General features: G+C 46.8%; 1 protein-coding gene across 1 annotated transcript in view; it reads left to right on the forward strand.

Annotated features, from left to right (window-relative positions):
* The window catches only part of SFXN5 (sideroflexin 5), a 377,058-nt gene that overhangs the window by 11,693 nt on the left and 351,231 nt on the right, over nucleotides 1-14,134 (forward strand). Inside the window, exon 3 of the mRNA XM_065736015.1 lies at nucleotides 2,339-2,416. Coding sequence (XP_065592087.1) covers nucleotides 2,339-2,416 — 78 coding nt within the window. The remainder of the gene's footprint in view (nucleotides 1-2,338; nucleotides 2,417-14,134) is intronic.

Consider the following 14,134-nt stretch of genomic DNA (forward strand, 5'->3'; position numbering starts at 1 on the left):
CACTAGAAGTGCTCTAGTTTTCCTGAGAACGAGGGGTATGAAAGAAACTATACATATTAGTAAAAACTGTGGCTGCACTTCTTTTTTTAAGTGATGCTGTAAAAAAAATTCGAGTGACACTTCTTCCTACAGATATCAGTAGAAGCAGCAAGCAACAATAAATATTGAAATGGTAGCATGACCTTGTAGGCAGACCTCTATTTTTTCTTTTCTTACTTTTTTTTTTCTCTCCTCTCCTGTTAAAATGGAAATGCAGTGTCATCTTAGACACCACCATCTCCCATAATAGTGCTGTGTCGTGCTGAAAGCTGGGAAAGTGGGGCTGGTTGGCATTTGGAGCTGTTGTGTATTGGGAATTTCTTAGAGGTGGGTTGGTTGGTTACTGAGTTCTCTTTATTTTTATTTCCTTTGTGGAAGGGATCACAAGGGAATCATGTATTGTCACCAACAAAACTTTGAGTCTGATTCTTTCACTGGAAATACCTGGAGCCCCATGGCTCCATGTGGTCCCAGCATGCTCCATTTTTGCTCTCTTTCTGTACCAGTTTTGCTCAGCCTCAGGAACCATCAGCAGTGTCAGCCTTGGGGACTCTTTGTGAAAGTTCCCTTTCTCCCCACTGAGCTGAAAGAGGAAATTCATGAGGACTGCAGTTTTCAAAGCGAAATTGGGCTTTTTTGTTTTCTGTTTGTTACCATACTAAACAAGATGGGATCTGGCCAGGGTTGTTATAGTAACTACTAAGATTTCCTCAAGAGAAGGTGAAAAAAATAGAACACAGACCCATTCATCTATTACTTCCAGTTTTTCATTCAGAGTTACATGCTGTTCTGTGTAGATAATTTGCAAGACACATAGTGTAGGTAATTTCAGTGGCAGAAAAACATAGCAGTAATGAGCACAAATGGCTCTCCAGAACATGGTGCTGGCATTGCTGGTTTGTTTCCTAGCTTCGGAGGCAGGATGGGTTGTCTGCCTTGGATCTGCAGTCATCAATCCTATAGCTGTCTCTGGATTTTCAGAATATCTAAAATACTCCACGATAGTATTTTACTGATATTCAGGCTTGGTAATGTTTTTTTCTTACCTGAGCTGAGATGGTATTAAAATAACCATAGGGTTGATGAGACAAAGAGCTATTTGGGTTGGACATTAGGAAACATTTCTTCTTGGCAGTGCCTTGGCACAGGCTGCCCAGGGAGTGGGGGATTTGCAGTCCCTGGAGGTGTCCAAAAACCATGGAGATGTGGCACTATGGGATGTGGTTGGTGGGCATAGTGGGATGGGTTGGGGTTGGGTTTGGTGATGCGAGAGGTATGTTCCTACTTGTAAGGATTCTATTAAGAAGTAGGAAAGGCTGAAGGAGAACTGAATGAGGGGGATGCTATTGCAAATCCTTACTACTTTCTCAGATCAAGGCGTGGTGTTCCCAGAGGCACCTTGTTGGTGAGAAAAGCTTTTGAAGAAGGGGTGAGGTTCTTGAACACCTCTTTACTCACCTTCACTACTCTTTGTGAAACCTAGAAGAATAAAACCACCACCAGAATAAAAAAAAAAAAAAAAAAAAAAAGCCCTGGCACAGTTTTCTGGTCATCCAAATTCCCCAACAAAATCAGTATTGAAGTGCAAAGGAAACTCTTAGTCCCACCATTAAAATACAATCTAGTTTTGGTCTTCACTGCCTGTCCTTGGTGCTCTGACTGCTGATCATGGGTAGAGTTACCAACCACTGTCTATGTGTGTGCATGTGTGTATACACTTAATATATGTGTATACAAACTTTGCTTCAACTGCTGAGCACTTTTTATATGTCTGTAGATATATCTGTACCTGTCCTTGGAGTTCATGGCTGATTCTGGCAGGCTGGGAGCAAGGCTTTGTGCTCCTGTGGTTACCTGAACACATAACGTTCATTTATTCTTCTATTTTTAATCACAATATGAGGAAGCTCTTGATTCACACGTGCATTTATTTGCACTGCTGGGGTTTTTACAGGTGTACTTGCTGATTGCAGTTAGGTGTAATATACAACACCCATATTTTTTGACCTTTAAGCAAGAACTCTTTCTGCTCCAAGATTTATCCAATTTCTGGACTGGATTTGCTTTTTCCCCTTTTCCCCCCTCTATATTAACTGCACAGATAAATGCAAACCAGCAAGGCAATTCCAACCAACCCAGCAAATGCATCTCTTTATATCTCATGTACACATGTAGAAGGACCTGTCACAAGGAGACTTGCATTATTTGCCTTTGCAACTTAAATTCACTGCCTTCAGTGAGTGATTTCAGTGCAGAGCAGATGTTGCAGCCCTGCTTCATGCTGCTGTTTTCTTTGCAGAGTCGCCTGAAGGAAGCTGTGCAGTTGCTGGAGGATTACAAGCATGGGACTTTGCCCCCAGGAGTCACCAACAAGGAGGTGAGGGGAAAAAGCCTTCCTTATAGTTCTGCTTCTTTGTGCAGTCTTCGTGCAGAGTGTGCTTGCAGAATTAAAAGAGAAAAACCCAAATGTGGTTTTCTTTTTTAGGTGAGGGAAACCTTGCTGTCGGGTTTGTAGGTTCACGTACCATCAGCAGTGATGCATCAGCGTCCCCTCCTACTCTGCTGGTTATAAGAGTTGCCATTTCTTTGCTGAAATTAATGTCGTTTGGGGTATGTAGAGTCCTGTGGATACCCTCACATTATAGATTATGTGTTCAGCAGTGGTGGTTTTCACTGGGTAACGCTCCTGCTGTGGGAATGGAGGCATGGACTTGCTCAAGGTGGTTGCAGAAACCACAGTGATGCAAAGGCCTTAGCACAGTTTGGATTGGTTTGGGTAAAACTTGAGTCTGCTTTGGGACAAAGAAACGAGATGAGTGATTTCTCCAAGACCCCACCAGTCCTATTTTCTGGCTGTCTGATAGTTGTCTAAACAAATGCACAGAACTAGGGGAAGTGTTGCTAGGGGCAGGCTGCTTTTTGTGCCCTTTTCCTCCAGATCAGTAGCATGGAACAGAGCCCACTGGTGTTCTTGTAGGTATTATCTCACACTGTATTCATCCATATGTTGATCAACACCAACACCAGGGGCTTTACTGTGGGGTGTGTTTGTTTGTCTAGAACAAGACTTCAGTCTTACGTTGTTTAATGTAGTACAAAGAATAGCACAAATTGGTGGCAGAACTGCTTCAGGAGGTGTAAGAAGTGACTGTGGCAAAGGAGCAGTGCATCTCACACACAGATGGTGATGGAAATGGTTGTGTCCCTGATCCCATGGGTCAAACGTCCCTTTATTTCTTTGCATGCTCATGTGCTTATTCTCACATGAATGAGAATTATTCTCAGACAAATGAAGAAAACTTGGTATTTGTAGTCTGAAAAGTGTCTGCCGGTGTGGTAGGTTCTGTTCTGGGGAAAAAAAACGTGGCTTTAAAAGAATAAATAGCTTAATAATATGGAGATATCCCCTCCCTGTGCTTTGCGTGGTTCGAGGCATTGCTCACCTGATCCTTTGATGTCACTGTGTTCATCCAGCCAGAATCTGATGGTGAGAAAAAAGCATCGAGGGCTGCGGGGAAGAGAACAGCAAAGAGTGATGCAGCAGCAGATGACTCAGTGCCCATCTGCCTTTAGGCAGATGAAATGAAGTCGTTGGCTGAGGCAAACCACGCAGACTTCTGACCTACATTTTGGTCTGCGTTGCGACAAGCCCAGGGTGTCCCCAGGGTTCACTCAGAGTCGTGCTGGGGGGAGCATAGGCTTACTCCCCTTAGTTGTGCAAGCTGGAGGGTTTAAGGTGTATAAGAAAGCACAGGGTAGAGGGGAAAGAGGAAAATGACAGCAGAAATGTATCTTCTCGAGAAATGTTAGCACATCAGTGCAAAAAAAGAATGCTTTTTCATATCTCAGTTGGATCACTGTGTCAGTTATGTTGGAGGGGTTTAATAGTTTGTATGCAGATAAGGAGCTCTCCCAGGAGGAGCCTGGGGTTGGGATTGCAACATGTCCTTGTTGTATTTACCTGCTCTTTGCTGCACTGACCAAAGAAACCCACAGGGAGAGGTGAGTGAGGTGCAGGCAGGTGCCAGCAGGGCTGTGAAACTGGAATGTTCACCTGTGGCATTGCAGCCGTGATGCCAAGAGAATCCTTGCAGCCAAATGGGTGGAAAAGCTTCATCTTCTCAAGCAGAGCCATGCTCAGATATCAGCCCTTCTTACAGGAGGGCATTACATTGTGGGTTTCAGCTGTGGGATGGAGAACTGCAATTAATCACTGCGCACACAGCTGCTTTTATATGCACTTCACTTTGCATCTGAGTGTGTCAGATACACGCAGCTGTAAGTAGCTTGTTAATTCCTGGTGCATCTGCTGAACATACCACGTGCTGGTTGATTGCTCTGGGGGATGGGAAGCATCTTGCTTGCTTGGATTTCACCCCAAATTTTCCATTTGTGAACCAGAGATTCCTGGAGAGCTCTATTTTGCTTTCCCCAAGCTGCATTCTACTATTTTTATGGCTCCTCTGTGTACCGTGACCTGCAGGATGGGCTCTGGTATCAAGACATTCACAGTGTGCAGTTGTTTCAGTGTCAGTTTGGGAAGGGGATTCGATGCAGCTCTAGGGTGCTCAGATGGATGGGTTGCTGTTGGAGTGAAGGACTGAACCAGCTGACTTTTCCATAGCTGAGCACATCACCCACACCTTTTAGGGGCATGGTTAGTGGGCATGGTGGTGATGGGTCAACAGTTGGTCTCGATCTTAGAGGCCTTCTCCAACCTGAATGATTCCAGAACTCTCCCTCTGGTGCACTGATGAGGTCCATGTGTTGGCAGAAGAGCAGTAGATGTGAGAGAGCTTAATGTTTGGTTTTTTTTTGACTGAAAGGATTATTATCTATTTTAAACTCTGTTTGACCATGAATATTGCTAATGATCTCACGTTTCCTGTAGACAAGAAGTGTGAAATTGGATTCCTTGGCTCATCTGACGTCGCGATGCAATTGCATCAGGGAGAGGCTGATTTGCTGTTATGGTTGTGTAGTCCAAAAGGCTGAACAGAGCTTCATGTGATGCTCAAGAGAAGAGCATTCAACTTCATCTTTATTTAAGAGCTGATCCAGCTAGAATCCTTCAGAGATTGAGTTGCTACCCTTAAATTGGGCTCTGCAGTATGGGATGGGAATGGCGTGTGGGTAGAAGCCTGAATGGGCTGCTGGGCTTCATAACCAGAATTAAAACCACCATCCCCTTACAAGCCTTTAAAATAAGCATTTGGGCACACTTTTAATGTAGTATCTTTCTGAAGAACCCAACAACCTCCCTTAAGTATCAGCTTTGAGATCAAGCAGACAAGTTGTTTTGACAGAGTCGCTTCACTAATCCGACTGATACGCTTTGTGGCACAGTGTATTTGGCAGTGCTCAGGCTCCTTTTTCCTCTCATTGAGAAATTCGTGGCTCTCCTGAAGGATGGCAGGCAGTAGCTGAAAGCATAACAACAGCTCAGCACAATCTACATTGCTTGCTGAGATGGATTCACTGCCTGAAAAATGGAAAGCGTAGAAGCCTAAAGCTATGTAACGTCAAGTATCTCCTCAACACTTATCTGCTTGACAGGATTCCTGCACAGTGAGTCTTCTTCTGCACTTCCAGAGCAGGTTTTACAAAATGAGCTGAAATTGAACATTTATGGCCTGTCTAAAGGAAAAAAAAACTACCGAAGAGCCGTAGTCTTACTTTGTTCCAGCTCTCCATGGCCATCTCTAAGCCATATTCCAGAATAAATGTGGCTCTGCTCCATTTCTCCATGAGATAATTCAGGGCCACGAGCAATCTCAGCACTGCTGCTTTCTGGTCTCTCACACAGATCCCATAACTCCAGATTTACTGAGGCTGAAGGCCCCTCCAGGGGCATGGGCACCCAGAGATGGGTGGCAGGGCCCACAGTTGGTTGACTTTTGAATGTCTCCAAGGAGGGGACCACACAGCCTCTCTGGGCAACCCAAAATCCAGCAGTTCTTCTGCTTGCTCTTGAACCGGGGTCATCTCACTGCTCGGGACCATGGCCATTAACTCAGGGTGGTAAAAACCTATTTCTTGGGCATTGTTAACAAAAATAAAGAATTGATCTTTCAGCTATCAATAGCTGCTAGACTGCTGATAGCTTTTTATCAAGGGAAAATAATTTTTTTTCTTCTGCCTTTTTTTAAAACATTTTTTCTAATTGAGTTGGACACGATGGTCCTTATGGATCCCTCCCAACTTGGGATATTCTGTGACTTGCTGTGGCTGCTATCTCAGTTGTGTACTCAGTATAACTGAAGATGAATAACTGATTGATAATTATTTATTCAGTGCTAAAGACTCGAGCAAGAAAACACCCTCCAAACTCTTTTCTCTTCAACTTAGCTTATTTACCTAAGTTTTCCTTTGAACGTTTGATGGCCTGACTTGGTTTTGCTTAGATAAGTACTTTGGTGTTTCATCTGTGGGTTTATTAACCTGGCTGTTGTCTGGTGATGTTGGGCAATCAGATGTATTGATGTCCATCATTTTTCTCCTGCATTGGAAGTGTCCAATGGTGCATCATCTGGCAGTGTGTGACCTGATGGCATCCTGCTGCCCCATGGAGTCCCATTTCAGCTCCTTCAGTTGGAACCAGCTGATGAGCAGTAGGATCCTCAGAGAGGGGAAGAAGGGATGTGGGATTCATGTGGATGGGAGAGACCAGTCCAGCTGCCCTGCCTTCCTCAGCTCTGAATTGGTTGGATAACCACAGCTAGAGGGTTGTTGCCAATGGCTCTTTGTCTGGGTGGGGGCTGGTGATGAGTGGTGTCTGCCAGCAGTCCATCTTGGGACTGATGCTCTTCAACGTCTTTATCAGTGACATAGGCAGTGGGATTGAGCACACCCTCAGCAGTTTGCAGATGTTACCAAGCTGAGTGGTGCAGTTAATGCAACAGAAGGAGGGCTCAGCATCCAGAGAGACCTGGACAGGCTTTAAAAGTGGGCTGCTGTGAACTTCATGAGGTTCAACAAGGCCAAGGGCGAGGTGCTGCACTTGGATTGGGGCAGTCCCAAATACGTGTACAGCCTGGGAGAAGAACTTTTTAACAGAGAAGGACTTGGGGCTCCTGATGGACAAAAAGCTGTGTGTTTGCCAGCAGGGTGGTGAGGCCCTGGCACTGCTGCTCAGAGGGCTGCAGGTGCCCCATCCCTGGAGGTGCCCAGTGCCATGGGTGAGGCCCTGAGCTGGTAGGGGGCACCCAGCCCACAGCAGGGTTTGGGGATGGTTGGGCTATGGTGTCCCTTCCAACCCAACCAATCTGTGATTCTGTCGTTTCTTCATCTCTCTGATGTGTTCTTCAGCTTTGTGCTCCTCCTTTAGGTGATCTCTCGTTACACATAAGTGATGTTTCAGCTTGCGCTCTGCAGCAAGAGAGCCAGATGTGCTGAGAGGTACTGCTGCAATCCAGGTTTAATGCCAGTTCAGCTGCCCAGAGCTGGCAGGATCCAGCCCTACACACAGCCCCAGCGTCTGCTGTGAGCTGCGAGTGGGTAGGTGAAAATGACACACACAAGTGCACCAGGAGCCAATTTGCAGCAGAAGGTATAGACTGTAACATATCCAATTCTAAACAGGGCAGGCAATTCCCCAAAGTGCCTCCTGGAGGGAATCTCCACTGGAGTAAAGAGGTTTCATTGGAGGGAATACTTGCTTGTGTAAAAACAGAATATCAGCCTCATAAAGAAGGGTGAAGGGCCAGTGTGCGTGGGAGTGGATGTTTTCTGTAAGTCAGGAGGATTGGTGCTGAGGTTTGTCCTCCAAGCAAAAGCCTGCACCAGCAGCAGGCGTGATGCTGTGCCTTTTGTCCCTTTATCCTCACTATCCTTTCACTGATTTGTAGCATCGCATCTGTGTCCTCTGTGTGCGTGAGTCCCTTCCCCAACCTGTCCAACAGACCAGCACAGATTGGAGGAACAGATTGATGCTGGCACGTCAGCAGTGGGAAAAGTTAAGGGATGCGGCACTCGGTGGCTATTGGACAAAGAGAGATTTGAGTCACTGTGTTTTAGGGCACAGCTGCTTTTAATGTGTGGTCACTGTGCTTGGAAATGTGCACTGCAGGAAAACCCCTGGAGCTGGTGAATGTTGGATGTTGCTCCCCATTCACCGAGGGTCTGCACTGAGGTAACAGTGCTGAGGTTTTGTTGTGAGCTACAGACTGCTCTTTTCTTTTGGCTCTCTCCCAGAAATGCCCAAGACTTTAGTTCCCATTCCCTGCAAAGGAAATAGTTCTGTGCTTGAAGTGCACTGCTAGCACGCCTGGTAAGACACATCTTTTCTGTTGTGTCTTCACCCTGAGGTCTCTTTCTGCCTTTGAAATTGGGGTGGATAGAGCTGCTGAGCTGCTTCCAAGTGCGTGCTGATGTTGCTTAGCATGATCTGATCATGTATGATAGCAGACTGGCAGTCCAACTGGGGCTGGAGCCCTGATTTGCCCCAGTTGTAGGCTCTCATCACTCTGCCCTTAAAACAGTGACTGAACAAGGACCAGAACACAACCCGAGAGAGAAATGTGATGAAGATTTTCTGTCCCCCCTCCCCTCTGTCCCCGCAGTCCCATTCCTGGCTCTTCCCCTTGGTCCTGCCAGCAGAGAGAGGTAAAGAGCTGCAAACAGCAGTGTGCTGGCAGGAGTGGGCAAGGGTGCTCACGAGAGCACTCAAACAGTACCTATTGCATTTCTCTGAACTTAGCTGCAAATGGGTACAAATCTCTGTGCCTGGCAGCATGCTGCCATGGCAGCGTGAGCTGCTCTCAGCCAGCACTGCCATCCCGGCCATGTGTTCCCACCTCCCTGCTCACTTGCACTGACACAGCTGGCGCTGAGCTGAGCTTAATAAAAACTCCAGCTCCCTTCCCCCGACTCCCCAAAACGCTTAGTTTTTCAAGTTGAGCAGCTCCCTGCAGTTTTTGTCTGTTCTGTGTCGATCTTAGTGCCAATGGGATGGGATAGGAAGGGATGGAGGGTTGGGGTACCACGGCTGTAGGTGGGATGGGGCTGTGATGGAGGTAGGGCTTCAATCCGGGTTTCTAAAGGCAGAAAAATGAGCATCTTGAGCTCTGGATCGCTTGCTGGCTAAGATCCTTGCAGCTCTGAGACAGCAGATATGTAGATTTTGATCCACGCGCATCTTTGTCTGCTGTCAGATCAGAGGTTGGAGAGGACCTCAGCAGGTATGAGAGGCAGTGGCCCTGGAGGAGGTAGGTGCCCCATCCCTAGAGATGTTCAGGTCAGGCAGGACAGGGCTCTCAGCACTGCTGGAGCTGTGGGTGTCCCTGTTCATTGCAGGGAGTGGGCCCAGATGGCCTTTAAGGGTCCCTTCCGACTCAAACCTTCCTGTAATTCTGTAAGGGTTTGCTGTTGGAAGTCCCTGTTCATTTGACTTACACTCACATACACATGTATGTTAAAACACATGAGTATCTGTTGGTCAGAAATGAAGATAACAACTGTCTCACTGCAGAGTCATCTTTACCCTCAGTACCTTTACTGAGAGCTTCACTCCTGGCTTGAGGGGGGGGGAATCCTCCAAGCCAACACCCCAAATGGAGTGATCTGCATTGAGAGGAAGGCTGCAGCACTCAGGCTGCCCCCCCCATCCCCTTTCCCCCAAGCGTTGGTGGAGCATGAACCATGCTGTGTCACTTGTGACTTCTCACTCTCCAGCCTTTCCAAATGCGGTTTTGGCAACTTGCTGTTTTGAAACTGTTTCATTTCTTCCCCATTAGGATCAGTGAAGTGCAAAGAGGCCCACCAGCTTAATGGGGATCTATTTATTACTGTGTGCCTCCTTCAATCATGTTAGCAGCGGGAAGAGCCGCTCACGCTGTCCCAGACACAGCAGAGAACAATGAATCTATCAGAAGCTAAACAGCATCCCTTTTGGAGAATAATAGCTTTTCTTAACAGTGTTGATGAAGAGCGAAGAGGTCCATTTGCAGTAAACTGTACTTTTTTTTCCCTCTGGTCTCTTGCAGGATTTGATAAAGTGTAGATAGATGGGTTGTCCTGCTGCTGCCGCCTCGCTGCGAGGGGCTTGGCCCTGCACTTTGCTGGGACCTGAATGCTCGTTGCTGCTGTGGCCTGGCCTGTGTAGGGTCAGGTGTTTTAGGGCATCCTTCCCACTGCCTGAAGGCAGTGGGCATCCAGGGAGCGTGGGCAGAAGTGCTGAGGTGAAGGCGCAGCAGCATCAGTGGTGGTAATTCTGCTTCCAGTGCTCTCAGGCAGTTGCAAACTGGCTCTGCTTCATCTCATCATCTGAGGATTAAGGGAGTTTATCTCAATTCACATCGAGATTACAAATCAGATTAGATTCTCAGCTTACTTGAGCCATATGGAGCTTGAAACAAATCTGATATTGAGCACCCTCGTTGCATTAGCAAGCCTGCTTTGCAAAGCTGTGCCTGAAACCTGTAATGGCATCCAAGTCCTCCAGCCCTGGTGCGAGGAACGCTTCTCCGTGAGCTCTTCTTACTCTCTTCAAATCTTTCCAGTAGTATGCTATGAGAATTAATTAGTTAATGTTTATCAAGTGCTGTGAAGCTGCAAAGTGTTATTTAAGTGCTGTCTTTTTTTATCAGTCGGGACTTGGTTCTGTTTCCACCTACACTGGTTTTGGATCTGGGTAAATCCATGCATTTCATGGTTCCCAGTGTGTGTTTCTCAATGCAGTTCCCAATACAGTTCCCATTGATTGTGGTGCTGATGTCCCTGTCCGTGCCACTCATCATTTGGATTTGCACCAAGGCTCTGTAGTTCTGCAGTGGTGAGCAGCTCGTGGCATTGGTTTCAGCGATGCTTAGGATGGGGAAGGAGATTTCCATTGGTGTCCCAGAGGAGCAGCAGCTTCTGGAACCTTTTTGCTGATATATTTCAATGCTGGGTTCAGGAAACGGAGAGATGCACTGATTTATCCCATGAATGTGTTATTTGAGCTTGGGCCCTTTAGGGCTAAGAACTTCTTAAGGTAAAGATCCCCAGGAGCGGGGTTGCGAAGGATCCCTTGATGAGGCTTCATCCAGAAGAGCATGTGTAGGCAATGTTTTGTTTCCCTGGTTTTTGTGTTAATTAATAAAGCCAGATGTCAGATTCCATATATGTTAGGGGGCAAGGTGAAGCACATCAACAGGAGGTGTTAAGCCTAGTGCTAAAAGGTCTGGGATACCACTGCTGTACATCCATAAATCTCTCCGCAAGCATCCTGCCCTAACTGAACGCCTTGGCTGGGGATCGTGGTGTGCGTTTGTGCTAAATATCACTTCTCAAGAAGTGGGAAATGTGGGGTTTGGGACTGGAGCTGGAGAGAAGTGGGAGAAAGGCACGAGAAGGATGAGTGATCGCACTCGTAGGGAAGAAAGCATGGGAGGGAGCGGAGCAGCACATGTTGGCAGGAGGCTCTGTCGGGCGGCACCGCCTGCCTCGTGCTTGGCACTGGTGCTGGGTTTGGTAGAATACTAAAAATAGGGGTTCCCTTTCCTGTTACCTGCTGGGAAGCTCTGGGGATGCTGTCTGGAGTGGTCTGTAAATGCCTTTAATCATTAGGAAGGGAATGGGGGAAAAAATAAAGCTTGCAGTCCCCAGAGTGCGAAGCTATGGTGCTTTGTGTTTATGGGGTGTGAACTCCTGGCTGTTAAAATGGAGATTTCCTGGGTGCAGGTGGAGTATCCTGGAGAGGTGGGAGCCTCCCTGGTGGGATGAGGAGGGGACAAGCAGGTGTGGAGATGGAGCACAGCCTCCGTGTGAGCGGACAGACAAACTGAACTTCTACAGAGGATTTCTTTGTCTTTACATGGGAGATTTTGCAGCCTGTTGTGAGTGATTTTGGCACAAACGGGGTTTGCTCTTTACCTAGGGCTTATCTAACGTGGGACTTCTCTCTGCAAATAGCTATGTCTTGTGCACCTGGAAAGCGTGAGGTGGAGGTGGCCACATGTTTCAGCAGCCTCAGAGCTTGCTGCAGCCAAGGGCAAGCAGTTTGTAAAGAGCTTCGTAGCCTGGCTGCACCACAGGCTGTAGAGAGGGAGAAAAACAGCCCATGGTGTAGTCCAGGACTTTGGTATCATCCTGCTTTTAATAAGAGGATAGTTAATCCTTGAGGAATAACGGGTAGCCTTTATTCTGTTCTTATAGCGACAGGTGTTACTAAGAGATTTGGGCAGAATATCTTTAAATAAATACATTTTGGAAAGCTATGTCTAAGCTGCTATTTTGCTGCTAAGGAATGCTGATGGACGTCCTGTCAACCAAGGATCATATCTGCTCCCTGAGAGCTAGTACTGAACAAAGCTGTGTGGATGGCTTCCTTGAAAAGTTCTAGAAATACCAGAACCCTGGGAAGGATGGATAGCAATCTTATCTGTGAATTCAGTGCCTTGAAATGTTGGCTTTGAGAACGTATTTGTGCGCAATACTGGAGCTCTCCATGGCCATGAAAGATGTCTCCATGAAGGTTGGCTTCTTGAATGCTGACTCCTTGAACATTGATTGTCTCCTCGGAGCAGGGACTGGTCTGTCCTGCTGGAAGCTCACAAGAGTTGTAAACTGGAGCAGTTTGACCATCACTGCTTGTTTGTGAAGTCTGTTAGTGATGCTCTAGCTCTCCTGCACCCTTATCCTTGGGTTTTTGTTGTGAATCCGTGCACGAGTAGGTTTACTTCTTGCACCCAAATTTGAATGGTGGCAAAATAACTGCATAGCTTTGAGTCAGTAATATACAGCAAGATGTAAAGGAAGATCATCTGTAAGAGGAGACTCATTCTGTATAAACTATATTTAGGGATGACGGCCCCGATTCTGACACAAACTGCTCACACATCTGGAGTTGTTCCATATTCTCGGGTGAAGATGCTCTGGATCCATCCTAATGTAAATGAGATCAAAATCTGGCTGCTTCCCTAAGATGGCCGGAGAGAGCATGAATGAATCCCCAGCAAAGCAGGGACGTGCTCGGAAATGAGCCCCCAGCTGGCACGGCTCAGCATGCTGGAGCTGCTGAGAGCTGCTGCAGGCAGTGATGAATTAGAGGATAAAGAAGTGAAAATGAGCTGGCAGAATCTTTAGGTGACTCATCAGGTGCATCTTGTAAAGTCTCTTTCTGAGAAGTAATGAAATCGCATGTTCTAACAATATTTGCACTGCAGTGCGAAAATGCATAAATATTGGGATCAATTAATGAAATTAGATAACTTGACCAAAAAAGCCATAGTGCTGGCTCAGAAACCATCCCTCTTCCTTATTGCTAGTCCCCGTGCTTGCAGTTGGAGAGGAAAACCTTGTGGTTTGGTTTCACAGCTAAGCCACCCAAGGCCTGGCCAGGCACAGAGTGACTTGGAGGCCCTCGAGCTGTTGGGTCAGTGTTGTCAGAGGCCTCCCACCCTTTGGTTTTTGGGGTTGGTGAAGGCAGATCCATCTTGTGGCTGTTGACCATAAAGATTGCTTTGTCACAACGTCATCTGTAAAATGGGGAACAACGATTTTCCCTTGAAAAGGGAGGTTATTTTTAGGGAAGAGATGGATGTGTGCATCAGCCTGTGACATTTAGGGACTCCAGGAACTCATTGCACATGGTGACTTTCATCACAGAGTTCCAGATCAGCCGTGAGAGCTGAATTCAGAGTGAAGTAGAATCACAGATTCATTGTAGTTGGAGAAGACCTCTGAGATCCCCAAGCCCAACCCCAACCCATCCCCACTGACCATGTCCCTCAGTGCCACATCTCTATGGTTCTGGAGCAGCTCCAGGGCTGGTGACTCCACCATTTCCCCTGGCAGCCCGTTCCAATGCATTGCCACTCTTTCCAAGAATAAATTCTTCCTAATATCCAACCTGAACCTCCAGTGGGGCAACTTGAATTCGTGACCTCTTGTCCTGCCCTGTTAACTCTTGTCTTGTGGCTGCTGGTATCAGTGGGACAGATATGTCTGCTGTTAATAATAGAATAATTACCTTATTTCAAAAGTATTCTCATGGATTCATATTTGAGGAAGGTATAAATGCTTAGAGAGAGAAGCCCAGCTCTGCCATTCTTAACTTATGCCATAATAATAACCTAAAGCTTGAATGCCTGGATCTCTGTGATGGGCAATGGAG

The sequence above is a fragment of the Cyrtonyx montezumae genome, unplaced genomic scaffold (genome assembly GCF_038088225.1).
Source record: "Cyrtonyx montezumae isolate F1298 unplaced genomic scaffold, pur_monq_1.0 scaffold_2, whole genome shotgun sequence".
Taxonomy (NCBI): domain Eukaryota; kingdom Metazoa; phylum Chordata; class Aves; order Galliformes; family Odontophoridae; genus Cyrtonyx; species Cyrtonyx montezumae.